The 21082-nt window shown below is 36.2% G+C and overlaps 2 protein-coding genes and 1 pseudogene across 2 annotated transcripts; 1 reads left to right on the forward strand and 2 right to left on the reverse strand.

Moving 5' to 3' along the window:
• Positions 1 to 322: 322 nt before the first annotated feature.
• On the reverse strand, positions 323 to 2324 carry LOC120121102 (annotated as a pseudogene).
• A 6036-nt stretch (positions 2325 to 8360) lies between these two features.
• Positions 8361 to 10283, forward strand: LOC120121055 (small ubiquitin-related modifier 1-like). The gene is made up of 3 exons (XM_039140529.1): positions 8361 to 8565; positions 9793 to 9942; positions 10041 to 10283. Exons 1-3 carry the CDS (start codon positions 8488 to 8490, stop codon positions 10125 to 10127), a joined length of 315 nt encoding a protein of 104 aa, XP_038996460.1. The 5' UTR covers positions 8361 to 8487; the 3' UTR covers positions 10128 to 10283.
• Positions 10284 to 13853: 3570 nt separating this feature from the next.
• Positions 13854 to 20278, reverse strand: LOC120120968. The gene is made up of 10 exons (XM_039140456.1): positions 19863 to 20278; positions 19643 to 19759; positions 19094 to 19238; positions 18786 to 19004; positions 18530 to 18677; positions 15846 to 16766; positions 15506 to 15744; positions 15357 to 15430; positions 14460 to 14565; positions 13854 to 14287 (listed from the first exon to the last, which is right to left on the reverse strand). Exons 2-10 carry the CDS (start codon positions 19705 to 19707, stop codon positions 14228 to 14230), a joined length of 1977 nt encoding a protein of 658 aa, XP_038996387.1. The 5' UTR covers positions 19708 to 19759; positions 19863 to 20278; the 3' UTR covers positions 13854 to 14227.
• Positions 20279 to 21082: the final 804 nt, after the last annotated feature.

Consider the following 21082-nt stretch of genomic DNA (forward strand, 5'->3'; position numbering starts at 1 on the left):
GATTTTGGCTAATTCAAATTTGAATTAATTCATGTTCGGAAGAATTAGAAGTTCATGTTACAATTGAAGGATGTGGTTTTGGGTTGATCAGAACTGACGAGTGCAGCAAAAGTTAATTAGAAAAGCAATGCTACCATTGCAGCTGTATGTGTTCTTGTTAACTCTGTAATTAGATCAATCTGCCCAGAAAACAGCCATTGCTGATCAATACTTGCCTCACTATGAGGAGAAAAGAAATGCTTCTCCATGTTGGATTTGATAATCTTGACAAGCCAAAGAAAAAAAATGACCCAACTATAGTAAGATTGTTGTACAATGGTAATTAAATATCGGGTATGACATTTTTATTCAGAATCATGTCTTGGTTCTGCAACCTCAGCTGTTGTTGAAGTAACAGATTTTGCTGCTCATCCAACCCATTAAAAGAAGCATTATTGCTAGCTTCCATGGCAGGCCACAGGGTGAAAGGGTCATCGTATACGTTGTCATGAAACGCTTCTGTTGTGCTATTAGGATCCTCAGAAAGAGAAGTCGGCATTGCCTGAAACGTTGGACTGGCAATGTCGTTAGGACCTTGAGCAAAGAAAGTCGGTGGTGCTGCCTGAAATGTCGGTGCCATCGAGAACTCATCGGGCAAAGCTGTAGAGGAATTGATAGCAGTGGTTTTAATGGATACTGATATATCTGCTTCGTCTTCAAGAAATGGATTGTCTATGCCTTGAGGTACTATTGGTTTTTGATCAGTTCCTGAGGCGAAATGTTGAGAAGCTTGTGCAGGTTGTGTTGTGGTTTCAGCAAACACAAGCTCCCATCCTTCCTTGTAACCATCATTGCTCGAATTCAGTATCAAATCTTTCTGCTGTTCATCAGGTTCCTTTCTATTTTCCCGGAGCCAATCGTCAAGGAACAAGGAGCGGCCATTTCCTACATGTTGATAGTCATCAGCTCCATTTTCAGAAGCTTGATCTTGTTCATGATCTTGTTGAAACCGGTTGTCAAATGAAGGGTCGCCATCATTATTAGAATTAGCCGTAGTTGAACTTTGTAGCTCTTGGGATTTATTATCACTCGACAGCCAATCGTCGAACGATAATAAATCTCTAGTCATCCAAAACTCATGGTGAATAGGCAGTGAATGGTTCGAACCAGTTTCGTGGACATTGTACATATCATCTTGTTCATGGCATTGTTCCTTGGCCGCCTCCGAAAAATGCCCAGGCGAGAAAGATGGGCATATAGGTTCATCACAATCTGTTTGACACATCAAATCTTCCAATAATATGCATCTCGAACCATGCTGTGGTTCTTCAGGATCATCGGCAGGTGAAGTAAAAGGCAAGCAACGTGAATTTTGAGAAGGAAACGAAGCTTGGTCTTTCAAGAATTCTTGCAATGTCTCCATTAACTCTTCGGATATCTGCTGCACTCTCGGATACTCCGAATTTTTACCAATTCCAAGCTCCTTAGAATAATCATAAAACGATGAAAGCTCTTCGAACTGTTTCGTTGCTTTGACACAGTATTGAAACGCATTGATGCACGATTGATGCTGCAAATGGAAGAAACTATCCAACAGAAGACCGAGTCCATCGGAGATGTCCCGGTAAAGATCGAAGCTTTCCTGGAGGATGGCGTAAAGAGATACCTGAACCAGCCGGTTATTCTTGGCCGCACCCGTCGGCTTCGTGGCGATGGCTCTATCGAGCAACCGTTGCCAATACAAGATCCTATCTAGCAACATCGGCGGCTTCATTTCTCGAACAGGTTGTTGGTTTACACGACGGCATCGTCGAGCGCTACTCTGCTTCTCTTTGTTCGAAAGTATCCGCTGAAGCTTCCCGGTGATAAAGCAATCCAAACGCTGATCAAGGTAAAACGCAAACGCCCTAACGAAGGCCGTGAAATCGTAAGGGCTCGAATGGGAGTAATCTTCGAAGGTGGTGAGATTCAAAATCTTCGCCCCACGGTTCCTGGCATGCAGCACTTCCTGAGGAAAAAAGGGTCACCGTCTTGAAAAATCCGAAGAACGAGCATCAATGATTTGAGGGCAACAACCCAGTTCTTCGTTTTCCCGATCCTTCTAGCAATGGCTTTGGCGCAAATCGCAGCGTTGAGCTTGTTGGATGAGATCGTTTGAAGGATTTCATTAACGTAACGTTCGTCGGCAGGCTCGGGATCGCGAGTCGTCGCCTTGAGAACCGCCACATCGAGATTCGAGGAGTTGGTGTTAACAATCTTGGCTAGGCTGATGCACGTTTGATCTTTCACTGCCCCAATTGCCCTCTTTAACTTGCTTGGCATTGTTGACACTCGGGAAGGGGAAAAAAAAAGGAACCCAGAAAAGCTAAAGATCGATAATTTTCTTTTCTTTTCTTTTCTTTTCTCAGAAAATTATGATATTCCATTGGATGGGAATGTGGGATTTTTATGGTAATGATGGAGAATAACGGAAAATTCTAACATGATAACGACGATTCAGATTTTGTTGACCATTCCTTCATGCGGCGGAAAATTGATAAGAGAGGAGTGGTGGATCGCCATTGCTAGATACACAACAAGTTATCAAGTTCAAGCCGGTTAACTTTCCAATATTCTCCACCATTGTTTTCATTTTTATGTTATAACTGCTTAACTTCTTCAAACAAATAAGAACTGTCTTCAACTATATAGAAAAATGTGTTTATAAACGTAATAAGAAAACTACCAATTAAGAATTTTAATTTTACGTTTGTATAAATAATATTAATATTAATCCAAAAATAATAATAAATTAATATTAATTTCTTATTTCATGAATTTATAAGTTGTTCGATTAATATAATCAAGTATTGAATACAATATTAATTATGTAATTGTGAATGAGATGCATGTTGGGAATTTGTAAATATATAAATATACTAAATATTAAAAAAACTATCATGATATTTTTTTTGATAAATCTAAATCGAATTCTAATACTACTAAGAGAAGAGGAGAAGAGATGACTTTACGAAAAGCAGGGTGTGCTCTTACTGATTCTAAAACTCATAATCTAAACGATTTTGAGGAACAAAGATGAACAACCTAACTAACCGACTAAATGTATTTATTAATTACCTTAATATTTGTTCTAAAGTCACATTGGACCTAATGTTATCATATAAGTTTAGAGTCGATATGGCATATGTACTAATTATGATTTAATATGTGTGTAATTATGAATTTGTGAATTATAAATACTTATTTATTAAGCATATCCTATTAGATTTATCTAAATTTTTTTAAAGTAAATACAAACATTATAAATTAATTGTTATTTTGTGATACTCGTTTTGTGGTTTTATTTTTAAACATATTAAAAAAATCAAAACGTTTCGTCTTTGTACAAATATTATACCTTTCCTAAAAGACAAAAACAAAAGGTAACTTAAATTGTTTGGTCCTTCTTCTTACTAACCTTACAGAAAAAATGCTTCGAATGCCACACTTTCTATAAGAAGATGCAAGAAATTTAATCGACATTCTCCGCTTTCCTCCATCGAAGAATCTAATGTGGGTCTATCCACTTTCTGTCTTCTGCAGCCTGTCTTGTGGGTTTCTTTGGAAATTCCTTAACCCCGCAGTGTTCTTTTCTTTCTTCTGGATTTGTAGCCACTAAATGAGCCACTCTGTCCCTTCACGGGGGATAAAACTAAATTCGCGGTGGTGAAATGATTTGGCCCTTTGTTTCGCTTTCCATATGAGGGCACTTATATCAAAATTGTCTGAGTTTGACGAGACTAGCTTCTCTGTCACCGATCAGGAATCCTCTTGTATAATTACTCGACTAAAATATAGGTCTTTTGCTAGCTGAATTGCATGTCCCGTCGCGACATCTACTGTGAACACCATTGAAATTCTTGGAGTAAGTCTTCTGCATGCTCCCATTTCAAGCCCTAAATTATTCCTGATAACGACACCTGACCAACTTTTGTACTCTGATCTTTTGAACATACATCATAGTTCACTTTCATCATGTTTGGGGAGGTGGAGACTATCTCGTTGTAGTGCGTGGTTGAGGTCCAAGAGTTCTGTTGTTCACCTGTTCATATTCTTGAGTTTTGCTTCGCACTAAGGTAGCTACGTCATCGTTTCTTGTGTCGTTTTCTTCATACATCCTAATGTTTCGAGCGAACTATAGTGTTTAAGTCCATATTAATACTTCTACTTGTTTTCCGCTTGAGGTGTTGTCAAAAATCTATTTCAACCACTCCTTGAAACCGCACTTTGTGCTTTGCTAAGGCCAAAGGTAATGTAATTTTGACTGCTTGAGCAAGAAAGCAATCCTTTAGAATGTGTATACTTGATTCTACTTGGTTTGGACATAGTGGACAGTGTGGGTTGTTTGTGATGTGCTTGTTATATATCATCTGTCTTGTTGGTACACAGTTGTGTTAGTGTTCTCATGCATTGATTTTAATTTTTCTCTGACGTTCACATGAACATAACCTTTGAAAAACTGTAGCGTTAGATTTTGAATTTGTTTCTCTCTAATAGCATTTGGTAAGTACTACGCACCGTGCAAACCTCTATATGTTCGTCACTTCACACCTGGACGTCTTATTGCTCGAATGTTGAGATTGAGATGAATTTAATTTCTATTGCATCTGAATTGAGAAAAATCTTATCAATTACATCTTCTCGCCATTGTTTTATGGTCAGGTTAAGTAATTCAGACACTTTTTATATTCTTTATTTTTTCGGTGTGTTTACCTTTCGTGGTTTCTTACCTGATAGTCGATAATTACTCCATATTGAGATATTTGATCCATTCTACACTTTTCAACGAATTTCTGTCTCTAACAGTCCCCTTAAACTCTAAATAATCTTTCATGATACATCGGACATCCCCTCTATTCGAATCACTTACATTGGAACTTTTCTCAAAGTTTATTAATTGACCTAAGTTTCTACCATAAATTCGAAGTATGTCTTTTAATTCTCCTGTCACTCCCGCTGTCACCTCTCCAAATATTAAGCAATCTTCAACAAAAAAGAGAGATGATATAGTTAAGAGTGTATCCGTTAATTCTAACTCCCTTCAAGGAATCCCTCTCTGATGCCTATCATAAAAGGACGAAAGAGATTAACTACGTAATAGGAACAAGGGCTTAGAAGATCGCCTTGTCTCAGACCTCTTTGGGGTGTGAACTGTTCCCCACCATTCCATTGATCAGAGAAGCCTAAATTTTTCATCATTTGCCACACAAATTGCAATTCAACCCTATCATAAGCTTTGTTCATGTGCAGGTTTAGCGCAAAAATAATATTTTTCCTGGTATTTACTTTATAAACGAGTGTAGAGTTTCGTAAGTAGTGATGATGTTGTCTGTGATTAATCTCCCTTAAACAAGCGCACTATGAGTTTCGTCGATGCAAAGGTGGAGATGGTCCTACATTCGGTGAATCACCATCTTTGAGACTATTTTGTAAATGACATTACGTAGAATGATCATCCGAAATTGAGTCGTTCAGTTGGGTTTTTTTCGCTTTGGGTATCAACACAATATACATCTGGTTGACTGCTACCATATCCTCCATCCGTTTAAAAGATCGATACAATAATTAGTCACTTCCTGACCTACAATGTATTAAGATTGTTGGTAGAACACTGCTCTCAGTCTATCTTTCCCAGATGCTTTTGTTAGACTCATTGACTTGATTGTCTTGGTCACTTCTTCGTAGGAGAATGGTTTTTATAGGATTTCATTAATGTCTTCAATGATTCTCATCCTATTTCAAAAAAAAAAATGTATTATCAACTTTTTCCAAGTCTATTTTAAACATTTTCTCAAAGTAGCCTTTAGTAATACTCTAAATGGATATTTCATCTTCCCACTTCTCTCCCTCCTCATCTACTAGAGAAGTAACTTCTTTCTGTTTCTTTCATTGAGACACAAACCTATAAAAAGGCTAGTATTGTTGTCTCTGTTCTTTAACCAATTCGCCTTTGCTCTCTACTCTCAATAAATTTTGAATTTGTCTGCCTCCATGTTCATCTGTAGTTTCACTTCGAAAATTTCTCCTAAGATATCCTGACTGGGTTCAATCTCTATTAATTCGCTCAATCTCATCTTCAATTCCCTCTCAATTAACCCTTTTCCTTTCAGATTGTTTTAAACCACACATCCAGACCCTCTCTGATTCGATTGTGCTTTTTCAGTATTGTCCCTGGGTTTGATATCCATACACTCGACCTTTGAGACACATGACTCTTCCATAAGTCATGCTGCTTCAAATTTAAAATGTCAATGACGTTCTTCTTCCCCCACCGTATCCATTAATAATGAGCGGTGATCGGAACAATAATAATCCTCTATTGTTGCCTCGTAAGTCAACCTCAATCCCACTTGGGAATCCACAGATCTTCGAACTTTCTCCATTTGTGAACTCTACAGTTTTGTTTCTCAGAAGAAAACTACATATGGGTTAATGTCTCCTAGCATGTGTCGAAGATGATTAACCGTATGAGGCCTACCCAAACCTTGGATGTTCCAGTTTAATAGTTTCATTGCATCTAGCTGCCATTGTTTCTTAAGCCTGTCGATATTATGTTGTTGTCGTTCTTGGAATCTTGTTGCGTCAAACTCGAAACTGTTGAATATGATTGTCGTTGTGTCTTCAATCCCTCTACTTTTTCCATAGGTGAATCTTCCTCTATTCCCACCATCTCAGTGTCAAACCCCTGATTGGTTGTCGGTTGTTCCATATTGATTGTAGAGAAGTATTTTATGATAGGATTCACCCACCCTATTGCCCCGACGTGCAGCTGTGGTTTTTGTTTACTTCCACTGTTAACTTGTGTGCCTTTATGATCCAAAGAAATCTTTCCATTATCCGCTCATGTCTTAAACTGTTATTCGTCATCCACCCTCTTCGTTCTTGGGGGTCCCTCCTCTTTGAGCCAATGACTCGTTTAGAACGCTTTTTGTCTCGGTGGTGCTTTAAGGGATGCATCCCATAGTGGAACTAGTTCTTTTTGGTCTTTCACCAATCTGATAGGACACAGAACCTCTCTCCATGTCCCAGTTTTCCACAGAAATAATATAATACTCGTTATAACCTAAAGAGACCGTTGTCGTGTCATAAGATATAAATTTTCAAATGAAATCCTCAATTACCTTGTGATGTGTTCTCATATGAGGCTTGTTGGTAGGTCATTGATTTGCACCCGAAAATTGACTGTGTGAAGTGGTACTGTTTTTGAGTCCTCTCCTTGTTGCAACTTGTGGAATGCCAAGATGTGTGAATTAAAATACCAGGACCCTTCGTTTTTTATTCTGTCGACATCCATCTCGTGATATAGGCGAAAAGGATATCTCTCTTCTCCCAATTCGATGATGGATATGCCTTTTATTGGTCGTCAAACATTCACGAGTATCATTCTCATTGCTTGAAAATTCACCAAACTAGCAGTTAAAAACAGCCCCACAAAATAGTTTTCAAAGGTTATTCCTCCATCCGCTTATTGTTGTTCAATTGATATGGTCTCCTCCTCGTCTTCTCCAATATCTAATTCTCCTGCGTGTACTTTAACTCTGCCATGATCGATGTTAATAACTCGAATTCACTTGCTAATTTGATACGTGTGATGAAGGGAAAACAATCAAACTCTTCCTTTGACTAAAAAAGGGAAAAACCCTAAAAAGCGATCAGAGCAGCCGAGAGAAAACAAAATTTCTACGATCAACATTGTAATCTTACATTCCTGCTTAAAATCAAATAAGGTAAAACAACATTCCCAGTATAATGTTTGGTGGACTTCTTACTTGATTTAATATAATTAATGAATATGAAATTACTTTTATCCATGATTAAAGAATATAATCAGTGATGAACTCAATATTTTATGTGAGTGGTGAACTTAAATTTATAAAATGAGAGTGAAAACAAATTTTCAATAAAAAATACATAAATAAAATCTAAAATGATAATTTTAAATTTTTAGAGAGCGATCACTCTCACTCGACCCGCCTAAGTCCATCCCCCCATGTAATTATTTATTATGTTGTATTGATATGTAGAATTTATATAGTATTAACAAATGAATACGATAATAATTATTGTAAAAATTTTATATACATAAAAAATCTTTGATCTATTTATTCGCTGAACATATTTCATTTATAATAATTGAATATTATTGATTTTTTAGGTCACTTCTTAATATTAAAGAAGAGATCTGACAATATTTTTTTTATTCAAATATAAATTATATACGATATTTTTCTAAAATTTATATTTATAGATATTAAAATTATATATAATATAATATTTTAATCATAAATAACATTAAGGAATCCTAACATACAAATATTCATAATAATTCAGTAATTATTTTCCACTTCAGTAAGGAATCCTTGCGTTCGGGCTTCCATAAATGCAATAGAAACCAGAAAAAATAGAAACCCTAACTCGATTGAAGATCAAATTAAAGTAGATTAGGAAGCAGAAATCGCCGAGAAAACAATGTCGGGGCAGCAAGAGGAAGATAAGAAGCCCGGTGATCAGTCTGCCGCTCACATCAATCTGAAAGTCAAAGGCCAGGTCTCTTATTAGGGTTTATTTGCCTTTTTTAAGAAAAAATAATTTTTCTTCAATTAATCGCGTTCTCCGGTTGTATCCTTCGATTATCTTTGTTGGAAGATGAAATGTATTCCCAAAGAGTTTACACACCTTCAATTAGTTTGTCGGGTTGTTTTATTATTTGCTTTTAATCACATGTAGAAAATTATGCTCGTATGTGTAAGTAGTGATTTCGTAATTTTGGGTCTGTGACGATTGGGGTTTGGAATTAATGAGATGGTGATTGGGTAGTTGCAAAGTTTCTTCTTTGTTGCGTATGTTACCCTAACTCGGAGGTTTTGTTGGATACATGTATGCATGAAACACGGGCATACTCTGTTTCAAAAAATAAAATAAAAAAGTTTTCATATATTCGTAGGATCATATACAAGTGTTATTGGCGAGTACTTTAGCAAAAGAATGAAAACCCGAGTACCCTTGCTTGTTATTTCTACTTTGGCTTGTTCTTGTTATAACTGAGGTTAATGTTTGAGATTTAGAGTCAATTTCTGTTTTTTTTTTTTTGTTATTTAAAAAATTGTGTAATAATTGTTTGCCTTTTCAGTGTTATATGTTGATGTTAATTTGAAGGTGCGGTTATGATGTTTACTCTTGCTCTTTTACGTAGTTAATTTAACATGTTTTTACTTTAGGGTCTGAAAGATATGGTTTGTTCTTTGTTACCACTTTTCCTTTTTTGTAAGGATTCCTTGATTAGGTAATTATGGCACAATCTCTTTTTGTTTTCCAAAAGAACACTACTTTCACCCTGTTTTTCATGCATCTTTGTAGTTGTGTTTCTTGAAGTCATTGTAAGTGTGCTGACTTTTTGCATCTGTCTTTGCTGTCTGTTAGCATATGTTAGATTGTTCAATCTTGGACTTATTTCTGGTATTCTCAGATTCATTGTTGTTTCTTGCAATCCAGTTTGGAATTACATGATAAAAGATGGGATTTTGGATTTGCTATACAAATAATAATTCAATTGTTGTCAAATTTCCAGGCTTGAGAAATTGAATGGTTGATGTGGCCTTAAACAAACTTTGATTTGACTAAAATATTAAGTGAGATCAAATTTAGAACTATCCCAGACTGAAGGTGTTGATATTTTGTAGTGAATTTGAGATTTGTAGTAAAACTAATTGGATTAAAGCCTCAAAATTTTATTATTATTATTATTATTATGACTAAATTGTATTATGACTGTAGGACGGGAATGAAGTTTTCTTCAGGATCAAAAGAAGCACACAACTGAAGAAGCTTATGAATGCATACTGTGACCGCCAATCTGTGGATTTCAACTCCATTGCCTTCTTGTTTGATGGCCGCCGCCTGCGAGGCGAGCAAACTCCTGACGAGGTAACATTTCATTTCTCTCTCATACACAAACAATTACTTGTATTGATATGCATCTGCATTTAGGAGTTGTTGATGGCGTAATGATTCCTTTTTTCCAGCTGGAGATGGAGGATGGAGATGAGATTGATGCTATGCTGCACCAAACCGGGGGCACATATGCTTCAACCGTCTTCTCTTTTGTGTGAAGCAAGTGCTACTTTACCGTTTTTAGTATTTAAAAGAATTAGTTATTGTCTGATGACATAAATTTTATAACGTTATAAGTTTGCTGTTGACTGTTATAAGACTTGCTGGACTTGTTCTGATCTGAATTATCTTGCTCTTATGGATGAGCTTGAATTTCTAGTGTTTGCTAAATGAGTTGGAACTCGAGATCGTATTCAATATATGCCCTTGCTTTGATGGTTGTTTAGCATTCAGTAGTTATCTATAAGTATTTCGATTTCTGGGTTGGCCACATATTTCCGATTGAGTTTTTCTGAGTTGACTCATTCACATTGCCTATTCTCTGCATTCCTTATCACATGAAAATTGCCATTTTCGTAATCTGTGTTTTCTTCAACAACATAATATTGGTAGTGTATTAATAATATGATACAAAATGATGGATGAAGCCACATATGTATGCTTTCTTACTCACATATCATTTAATTTTTTTTTATTATTTCTCAATCAAACATCTTTTTGTGTCATATGAATTGAATGTTTTCTACCCATTCTTTTTTTTTCTTTCCAGGAAGTGTCTTTTATTGATGTGATAAAATATAAAAAGTTATACGATTTTTATAAAAATAAATAAATTATCTATTATTTAATGATTGATTTAATATATTATCGATTAACATATAAATGTAATATAATATTAAGTATAATTTAAAAATTGAATGAGTAAAATAAAAGTAAGAATAAATGAATAATTAAATAGTAAATTTATTTTTTTACTTTTTACTTATTTATAAAAGTAAAAGAAAATTTTTGTAAAAAAGTTTCTTTTTCTGTTAATTTAAAATAAATATAAGAAAATATATATTTAAAAATAACTTTTAACCTTTTCACATTAACCATTATCGTCTCTAGTGCTTGAGCAATGTTCTGGCAGTGGCAAAGTCTAAAAGAATGGGTTCATTTTTCCAAGGAATATTGTGTTTGTCAGAAGATGATGGAAGTAGCGACTAAAAGTCCAAAAGATCGAGCAATGAAAGACGAAAGCTTTGAGCGTCAGTAATTTCATGTACTGAAAAACTGAGTCCTGCTAAAATAAGAAAAGCCTAAAAAAAATGGCAGCCGATCAATCTGAGAGGCAAAGTTCGGCTGAAAGAAAGCAGAAAGGCGCATGCTTTACTTGCGGAAAGCCAGGTCACTGGGCACTGGATTGCCCTTCCAACTACCGAACGGCAAAAGCTTCATCTCCGGTCGACACCCACCTCCTGCCGGTGCTGCGCTGCCACTGCGGGGTGGCTTACACCGTCTTTGTTGCCCACGGCGTCACCAACGACGGAAGAAGATACTATTCTCGTAATTGTAAATGCGGCGGCAATGCCACCTATGGCAGAAGTTTCTACAAATGGTGCGATGATGTCAAGGCACCCATGTGTCAGTGCAACGCCGGAGCCTGCCCCGTCAATATCCGGAGAGACCAAGTACTATAACGGTATGCTGCCATGTTCTTCTCTTTCGATGGTTCGGGTTTATGATTTTGCTAAAGTTTTCATCTTTAATGGAGATGGATAAAGTTGCTTTTAAAGGTTATTGCATGCATTTTGGATAAAAAAAATCTTTAAAATGCATCTTTAAACAAAAAGTGAGTCCACTGCATGAATAGAAATTATGAAATTGAATTGCAGGTTTTGTTTCATTGTGCATGGATTACATTTCCTTTTCCCTCTATGATGATACAAACGGTTAAATTACTTCTTGAGGGTTCTCTTCCTATTGGCGAGTTAAAGTATAAACCAAGGATCATGTTTAATTTACCGTCGACATTTTCTCTTTCGCGGCGCTCCGCCCAAATCAACCTCCACACAACGAATTATTTTTACGGATAAAGGATTGTTACTATTCTTTACACAGGGACATGGAGCCTGTGGTTTCTTGCTAGTCGATACTCCTCCAAGTCCTCCCAATTCATGGCCATGGTCTTCGAAGATAGACAAAAGACCATCAGCATCGAGTCCCCAGCATTCTGGCTTACCGAATATTAAGGTTCGCCAAATATCTGCTGCTGGAAATGGATGTAGGTACCACTTGCAGCATCATTGTTCTTCTTGTCCCTTGCTTTATGATGATGTTCATTGCAGTTCTATCGCCATTTTCATAGTGGGAGTGTTCTTGGAGGATCGAATTCTCCGTATCCATGTCAGATATGTGTGTTTAAAAGATTTGAAACAACATAAATATATTTGTTTCCTCCAAATCTGAAGTCATAACTCTAGTTTAGCTTCATATATTTCTTTTGTTTGATCCGATACTAGTCTCTGAGATATCTCCGATAGTAGAAGCTGAACTAATTACATAACTTCCTTCTTCAACATTTTCGCAGATGATGAAGTTGACGAAGTACCACAAAATGCTCTTGGGTATGATATGAAACCATTGGGTGTTCCTTCAGAGACTTCAAACCTCGAAACAGCCTTCACTCCTATGGAGGAGGAAGGTGTAACAAATACAATCCTGGAGGAAGTTGGAAAGAATCTTCATAAAGATCAGGTCACTCATTTGGAGTCAATGGATCCACCTGATCAAAATACCATGTTACCGGCAGTAAAAGATACTTTCGACGTTTCAGCTGGCCCGTTGGTTGACTGTGGACCTTTTGTTGAGCATGCGGTGGAATCTATTCGTGGTATATCTATAGCCGCAAGAATGGAGCCAACTCTCCAAGATAACTGCAATCATGCAGTGAATTCAATCCCAAAAAATATAAGGAAATGTTTATATGATATACCCAACATCAATGCAGAAACATTGGCCGCCATAACAAACACTGGAAGTTATCATTTCCAGTCAGTCCATGAAGCGGCTTCTCGTATTAAGGATGCACTCTGTCAAATGGAGAAGCTTGAGACTTATCTTCTAAAAGCTGCTATGGATGTGGGGCAGTCAAAGAGATGCATACAGGCTGCATATCAAGAGCTTACAAAATTCCTTGAAATTCCACAGGAGAAACAAGAGGAAACACATTGCAAAAAGGACAACATTAAACGAGGTAAGAACTCTTCTTAAAAAACTATTGCTATGTTACTTTGAATTGAGTGTGGATGTCAGAAACAGGTACATGCTAAATAAAATTGCATGCATTTGTAAAGGAAACAAAATGTTCCATGTATTTTGGTAGGTCTTTTGAGAGTTATATTTGCATACCTTACTTCAAACATGTGAAGGACACGGAAGCAAAATGAAAAGTTAAGATTAACATAGATATGAAGTACCATATTTCATTTTCTTTTTTCCCCCCTGATTTGTCAATTTAACCAAGTTCTAGACACGATTCGGTTCAAGTGAAATTTATATGCTGGATCAAAGGAAGATGATACAAGATGGCAGAACTACTTCAATGAAGCAGGGTGATGTCTGGCTGGCAGTAAGAAAATCAGAGGGAAAGCTAGGACCTCATTAGATTACAGGACAGAAGGTGTAGGTGTACTTAATGTAATACCGGTATTATGTTTTTGTTTGCATAACTTGTTTGTATAACCATGCAGGTGAGAATTTCATGTGCACCTGTATGTACGTTTTTATGTATTTATGCATGTATGTATGCTGTGCCAATTCATTATTGCATTAGCATATACCAGAAATTCGGCAATCAGCCCAACATTTACATTTACAGGAATGTTGTGATGATAATTTGACATCCATAATTATCATCCTTATTCCAGGTCAAGGTTATATTCAGAACTTTCCAACATTCCCTTTTTCTTGGGATAAATAAATAAATAGAGATAAAATGTATATACATAATAGTTACAAAGAAAGCTGACCGTTAAGATAACATAGAGGATTTAAAACAAAAAGAAGCTAAAGTTAATGAACATCGAGAAATAGAAATAGAGAAAATAGACAGCTTCCTAGACACAGAGGCATAAAAAGAATAGAATTATCTCTAAGCTATACAAGTGGTATTTTCTTTTCCTCGCCTCTCAGTTTTTTTTTTTTTTTTTTTGAACTTGATATGGGACTGGCTCATGTTAGCTTTCAATTAGGCATGTTATTGAGAGTTTCTAGATTTCTGTATTGGGACGTTTGTTCATCAGAACAAAGGACTACCTTCTTTCATATTTTCAACTCAAAATGACAACGCAGGAGGATACGACCCACCGAAGACTCTACTCCTTATTTCTGGCTGCTGAAACATTATGAAATATCAATCAGCTCAAGGGGTTGTGCACATATAGAATAGATGATTGTGAAAAAATGAATTATAAGTGTGGCAACGGAACATGTCTTCCATATAATGGAAAAAGGAAGTGAAGATGAGAACAAAAGATAAAACAAGATCCAAGTTTACGAAGGCTTACATGGCTTAGAGCATGTATTGATTTATTTCTCCTAGGATATGAGGTTCGTGGTACAGGGGCTCTACCAAATGGTCCTTGAACAACATGCCGTACATGATTATAAATGCTGTACACATTGTAAGCAAAATGATCGTGTAAGTACAACGACAACTTGAGGTTGAGCTTAGTTCAACAGGGAAAATTTTATTTATTTTGGGAGATGATTGTTAATTTGTTAAGCGTGGGGGATGAGTGAATATAATAGATGGACCAATTGTCCATTGATAAAACAGTCTAATATTTACATAATGAAAGCCCTAAAAACTAACAATACTGTTAAAAAGTAGGTAATTTATCTTCACAAGTGAAATAGAGGGAAGCTATACTAGAGATGGATTACAAAAGTGTTTCAAAGCATGGCAGTAGTAGATATTTTAGATCCAAGGGGTTTGGAACTTGTAAAAGAGTACTCATTTGGCATGGTAGGTTGGGCATGGTCATCAAAGAAAAGATTTTCACGCAAAACAAAAGAGCCTAAAGTAACTAATGGAACTGTAAAATCACAGATGCCTGGAAATTAAATTCATTTACTGCAAAACAGAAAACATCTCTTCCCCTAGTTCATCCTCGCGAAACAACTAAAGTTTTAACTACAATGAGGGTTTTAAGCTACTGTGATTCAAATTCTAGAATGTCTTGATGTTAAAAACCTTACAGATTAAAACCACCCCAAGGGCCAGTGTTTCGTTCATTATTAGAAAAGCCACAATTCAAAGGAGCTCTAAATTAAAAAAAAATCAATTACGACTTGTTTCCACTCATTTTGTGGGGTAATTCAACGCTATCCTTCTTGGATCTCTAGTTGAATCTAAAATACAGGGTCTATTGCATATAAAATAGGCATATAAAATGCAGGACCTTAGGCGATGTCTATTGCAGGCTGTGAAGAAGGCAACAAAACCATTTAATATACTTCTGAGAGCACGAAAAACCTGGAAGACAACAGAAAATATAAGTAAATAAACATCAAGAAAGACATTAATCAAAGTTACAATAATTCTTCTAACCTGAGAAAAAATGTCATTCCAAAGTGATCGCCACATGGAAACCTCACTATTGCTCACTGTAGATTCAGAAGCTGAAGCAAGTTGAATTATGCTCCAAAAAGACTGCCATATATCTCCAACCAAAAGAGAGATGAACCGACACATATAAGCCACAAATCTGGCTAATGCAAGGACTAGGCGTATTGGGGCATATAGTATTTCCCAAAGAAACCAAAATGTAGGATACAGGATGGGAGTTGCTGTAGTAGCATGAAATAAGAAGAACGAACATAATTAACACATTGAGCCAATGCCTTAAACAAGGAAATACCTTAGAAAATTCAATCATCTGATAACCTACCAATGTTCCGGAGAACTACACCAATAAAGCATATAGGCATCAGAACAAACTCCACGAGATCCTCCAATAGATTGTACAAAGAACCAATCACAATCCATATGACTGAAAAGAAGCTTTCCACTACATCACTGATCATATTCCAAATTGGCAAAAGGAAGCTCAAAAAGTCCATAAATGGTTCTGCCAGTGGTAGACACAGAAATGAGAAAAATGATCGAGCAGCACGTGTAACTGTCAAAACCAACCTCACAGCCTTCTGACAGTTATGTAGAAATAGCATAGTTCCCAAATACTTGATCCTTGATACCATCTCCCAGGTTTCTATCCAATCAAAGAGTGGCCCACATAAACGAGCAGCAGTTGCCTTAAGAACAGGAACATTTTTGTATAAATCATAAAACCCTATTAGAACAGTAATGACTGAAATTGAAACATATAGAGCTCTGGCCAGCGGGCACATCCATGGGCGATAGATATGGCAAAAGCCAGGATACGATTGAAGGACGATGACCCAAGATGGAAGACCAGCCTCTAACAAACGAAGTAGCCTCAGATCAGGCGTTATTATTTGCTGTAATTTAAATGGGAGATCTCTATCATCAAATCTAAACAAAAGAAGAACATCCCTATACTTTGTAGCTTCCACTGCATTTTTGGTAGAATTGTCTAATGAGTTTTCATCTGGCCTTTGGATTTCCTCACAATTCACATCAACTTCAACTCCAGTACTGATTACCTTCCTTGCTTTCCTTCTCTTATAAGGCCCAATTGGAGTTTGCGGCTCAAAAGTTTTGCAGTCCACGGTTGCTGGGTAAACCCTTAAATCACCATTGTCACAATGATCATGGGAGAAACATTCTTCAGTGCTCAAACTATCCTCATCATCCTCATCAAATTCTTCTTCAATATCATAGAAGGCCTCTGCTAAAACAATCCAGATTAAATACTTTATTAAAACAGAAAATTGATTATATTGAGAAGGGAAAAAGTGAGAAATGTGGTTTCAGGTTTCTAGGACTATCATGTGGTGGAAGTGCCCGACAATGAGATATACATTGTGGAAGATATATAGACTGATATGCAGACAACCAATTGAAGGCATCAAGCAATTCTTTGCCCATTTTCCAAACAAATTTTGTACCTATTGTAGTGTAAAGACATGATAGTAACTTCACCAACAAAAAGTAGGGTACAAAGGCTTATAGGAAACTCCTGCATGTAATCAGATCAATGGAAGGAGCTTTCGCCAACAACCAGAAACTTGAGGGCACCAACCTCAATTCAACTAAGAAGCATGAAATAACATATATACTACTGATTTAGAAGGCATAGAATTGCATTACCCATTGTATAAGATAACTTTAAGAAAAGAAAAGAGATACTAATAATCAATCATACTCATAAAAGTACACTTTAAATGAAAAGCCAACGTACAGGTCATTATATCAAAGAAGTTTTTCTGCAATACTGTAGAGAACTGACAGGTCTATTGTATCATTCCTTAAAAATCTTATTTCGGCTAAGCCAGCATAACTGGAAAATTCTATTCACCACATCTATAAGATAAGAGGAGTTGCAAGTTTGATCAAAATAGACGTTAAAAACAGCACAACTTTGGAAACACTTGAACTTAAACATGATTCCTTTCCAGTGTCATCTGCCTTACTAGTGTACTAAAACCACATGTTTAAGTGCTTGTTTAAGATTCAGACACTAAAGACTCCATCAAGCTTTTGTCCAAAGATAAAGCCTTGGCAAACCAGACCAGCAAATAAAGGCCAAAAAAGACCTAGAGGAAGAAATAAAATTCCAGTCATAATTTAGGATATCCAAATTGGAATAGATTTTTCTACAGCTTTTGTGGAAAAGATTATAGAAAATTATTGAACCTTAAACAAAAGATTCAAATACTGGAAAACCTAACAAAACATTATTTTTGGAATAAACAGAAGCTGAGACCATATTTAATGACAGTAAAAGGCTGAATAAACTAATAGTGCTGGACTCGGGACATGATCTGGCTTCACACCATAACTCAAAATTACTTGGGAGTGCGTAATTAAAATAGAGGGGGTTTACTACTCTAAGTTGTTAAGTGAAATGGAAGTGCTAGGTCCAACCCTCTTATATAACTCATAACTTATCAATGTTTTTTAGTTCAAAGGGAACATAAGATAAAGTTAAGGAGAGAGGATATGAGATTGAATGAGTAAAAGACTCTCATTACCTTCTTAGGGAATAGATAAGATTTTTATGCATTACTGAAATGTAACAATTGACTTGACCGTGATAAACCAAAAGACCAAAACCCTCTGGTAGAATAATGAATATACACATTGAACTGCTTTTTAACGTCATAAATATAAACAGGAATCATTTATTTGCATATTTTAAAAGTTGATTTAACCCTCCATCAACTACACTACACCTAGTTAGAATTATAAAGCAACCAAATATACTTTACTCTTAACAACACTACAAGGTTCCTGCAAACATGCATCTCCAGTTTGCAATTTCTAAATTTATAACAGATTTGCATGTCCAAAACGATATAAATGATAGTGAAACATAATTTATTGCACCCCCTAAACATCATATGCTAATGAAAGGTAATTTATTGCACCCTAGAAAATCATAAAGATAACTTTTCTACTAATGTCTTAAAATATGAAGGCAAAACATACCAATTGTCGGATTCAAGTACTCTTTTAAATAATCCTGATCCAACTGTTCTCCCGAGAACCATGATGATATAGAATTTACAGCATGGTCAATGCTTTCAAATTCCCATCTTCGCATGAATTTAGCCTCTATGGCCAGAGATGTATCAGTCTGCATACGAGAAGAAAAACGCTAATGAAGACCTTGATGGTGAATTACAAACAAAAAAATGAGTATATCCAAGAGCAAATACCTGAAGCTCATTGAAATAGTTAATACCTCAAACATCTGACCATGTGACTTCAAATACAATGAAGCCATACAAAGTCCGATGCAGCTCACGTAGTAATGCCCCCTTTTTAGACAATGTTGCAGCATCAATGAAATGGAACCACCTCTCAAACTTTTTTGAATTGTCAGCATTTGATTTGGAAGAAGCTTCCTTCCCCTCCTTTCTCTCCCTACGGCCCTTGGTGTTAGCAAAGGAGATGACCTGGACTGCGAAATACATAATGAATTGCTTAACTAAATTATAATCCTCTTATTTGACTTTTTTTAATGAAAAAGAAAGAGGCGTTCTCAATAACCTTGATAACCATCAATTGCCACCACAAGTGAGCTGGCCATGAACCCAAGCCCCTCAGCCATGGCCTGTTGTGCACCAAAATGTAGAATCTGTTACTTCTAGTGGCCAGGAAAAGGCTAAGATCCGAAAGATAAGACTGCAAGTCCCTGCAATCATACATTACAAAACAAAAATTCATGAGCAGGAAATCCGGAGTAGTACCCTCTGGTTCTAATCTTTTCCCATAAAGGAAGTCCTTAGAATACAAATAAATTTCTCTCGGGCCTTGATATTTTCCTATAAATCAAGTCCTTAGAAACACACAGTTACCGACTTACCGTGTAAAAATAATCTTTTAATCTGATCAGAAAAAAGCAATCAGTAATCATCACCCGAAGAAAACGACAATGTATGAAGAAGTTTATTCATAACATTAATGTATGGAGTAGTAGCTGAAGCCAAAACCTTAGCTTAATGAAGTTGTACAAAAAGTCTAAAACAAAGCATACAAATGATAATTTTATATAAAAAACATAAAAATGATAAGAACAATTAAAAGTCAATGAATTACCCAATCTGGAGACTTGTTAAAGGAAATACAAAGCGTTCATCATCGTGCTTCTCCATCAAATTCATGGGTCTAAGCTCCGGTTTAATTCCAACTTTCCAAGTTATAGCTAATCACAGCCTAACAATGAGCATATCGTTGAAAACACATGAATTCTCATTAATATCCGATATAAGCAACCATAATACTTTTAAAGATGATAAGAAAGAGAGGGGGAACAGACCTTGATGAAAGGAATTCCATGAAAATAGAAGAGAGGAAAGTGCGAGAAAAGCAGGGAAACAATCACACTTGAGCTTCATACCAGAACAGAAAAATAAATAAATAAAATCAACGGATGATAAGAAACGCACACATCGAAACTACAAGAAAATTAGGAGCATGCGATATTAAAAGAGTCGGAATTTTGAAAGACAAAAAAATGGAATCAAATGAAATGCAATTGAATGTTTGGAGGGAAGAAGAAGATGTTGTTTGGCTTGAAAGGAACGACTTCAGTCGACGCGTTAACAAGTCCGGTGAATAAAAAACGACGTCATTGTATTCAAAATACACAGAAAAAAAATCAGTTGCTTATGGGCTATGGATGTGAGCTTTTGCATTTGGAGGTGGGTGGAGAGGAGAAGGGTATAGTGGGAATTTGGTGGGGTTGAGTAGAAACTAAGGAGAAGACATTTTCCTTTATCATTAATATTAATATATATTATAGGAAACCAATAATCGTGGGAAATAACCGAAACATGAGCGTATGGGATTCAGACCTGGGGAGGTTATATAGATATTTACTATCTTTTTATTTTGGCTTAAGTATAAAATAAGTGTTTAAAATAGAGAAAATAACATCATTAACTAAAAATGTCTAAAAATATATGATTTTTATCAATTTTTTTTGGATTTGTCAAAATGACCAACTAAATCGTAATGCGATCGATAATTCGCAACGCGATCTCCGGTATCGTAAATCAGTTTCGACTATCGCAATGCGAACTTGGACTATCACAATGCGAATATGTAAATCGCAATGCGATAGTCGACTATCGCAATGCGAACTTGGACTATCGCATTGCGATTTACATATTCGCATTGCGATAGTCCAAGTTCGCATTGCGATTTATTTCAAATTCGTTGTGATAGTCCAAAATCGCAAGAATTTTTTCTAAAAAGATAGTATTCGCGCGGACGTGTCGAAGACATGTATTACCACGACCACGACCCGACCCGAGACGAGATGGACGGCGGCGGCGCGCAAGTGTCCCCCTTGTTCTCTATCACTCAACAAGGAAGTGGGAAAGCCAAGCCTTAAATACTATTCCCAATAGTGTTTCTAATACTATGTGAGATTGAGCATTACCAACACTTGTTTCCAATACAATGTGATTATTCAGGAAACAATTAACAATCATGCACCTTAAAACAACTGAATCAACAACCAATTGCATTAGT

This window comes from Hibiscus syriacus, unplaced genomic scaffold (genome assembly GCF_006381635.1).
Source record: "Hibiscus syriacus cultivar Baekdansim isolate YM2019G1 unplaced genomic scaffold, ASM638163v2 tig00110356_pilon, whole genome shotgun sequence".
NCBI classification, from domain to species: domain Eukaryota; kingdom Viridiplantae; phylum Streptophyta; class Magnoliopsida; order Malvales; family Malvaceae; genus Hibiscus; species Hibiscus syriacus.

What these genes read in the sequence shown, in the direction of transcription:
- LOC120120968 (XM_039140456.1), bottom strand. Translation starts at nt 19,707, where the DNA reads ATGAATTTGATGGAGAAGCACGATGATGAACGCTTTGTATTTCCTTTA. An exon ending in TTAACAAGTCTCCAGATTGG is followed by an intron (nt 19,239 to 19,642) that starts GTAATTCATTGA and finishes GTATGATTGCAG; the next exon opens with GGACTTGCAGTCTTATCTTT. An exon ending in CACATGGTCAGATGTTTGAG is followed by an intron (nt 18,678 to 18,785) that starts GTATTAACTATT and finishes TCTCGTATGCAG; the next exon opens with ACTGATACATCTCTGGCCAT.
- LOC120121055 (XM_039140529.1), top strand. Translation starts at nt 8,488, where the DNA reads ATGTCGGGGCAGCAAGAGGAAGATAAGAAGCCCGGTGATCAGTCTGCC. An exon ending in ATCTGAAAGTCAAAGGCCAG is followed by an intron (nt 8,566 to 9,792) that starts GTCTCTTATTAG and finishes TTATGACTGTAG; the next exon opens with GACGGGAATGAAGTTTTCTT. An exon ending in GCGAGCAAACTCCTGACGAG is followed by an intron (nt 9,943 to 10,040) that starts GTAACATTTCAT and finishes CCTTTTTTCCAG; the next exon opens with CTGGAGATGGAGGATGGAGA.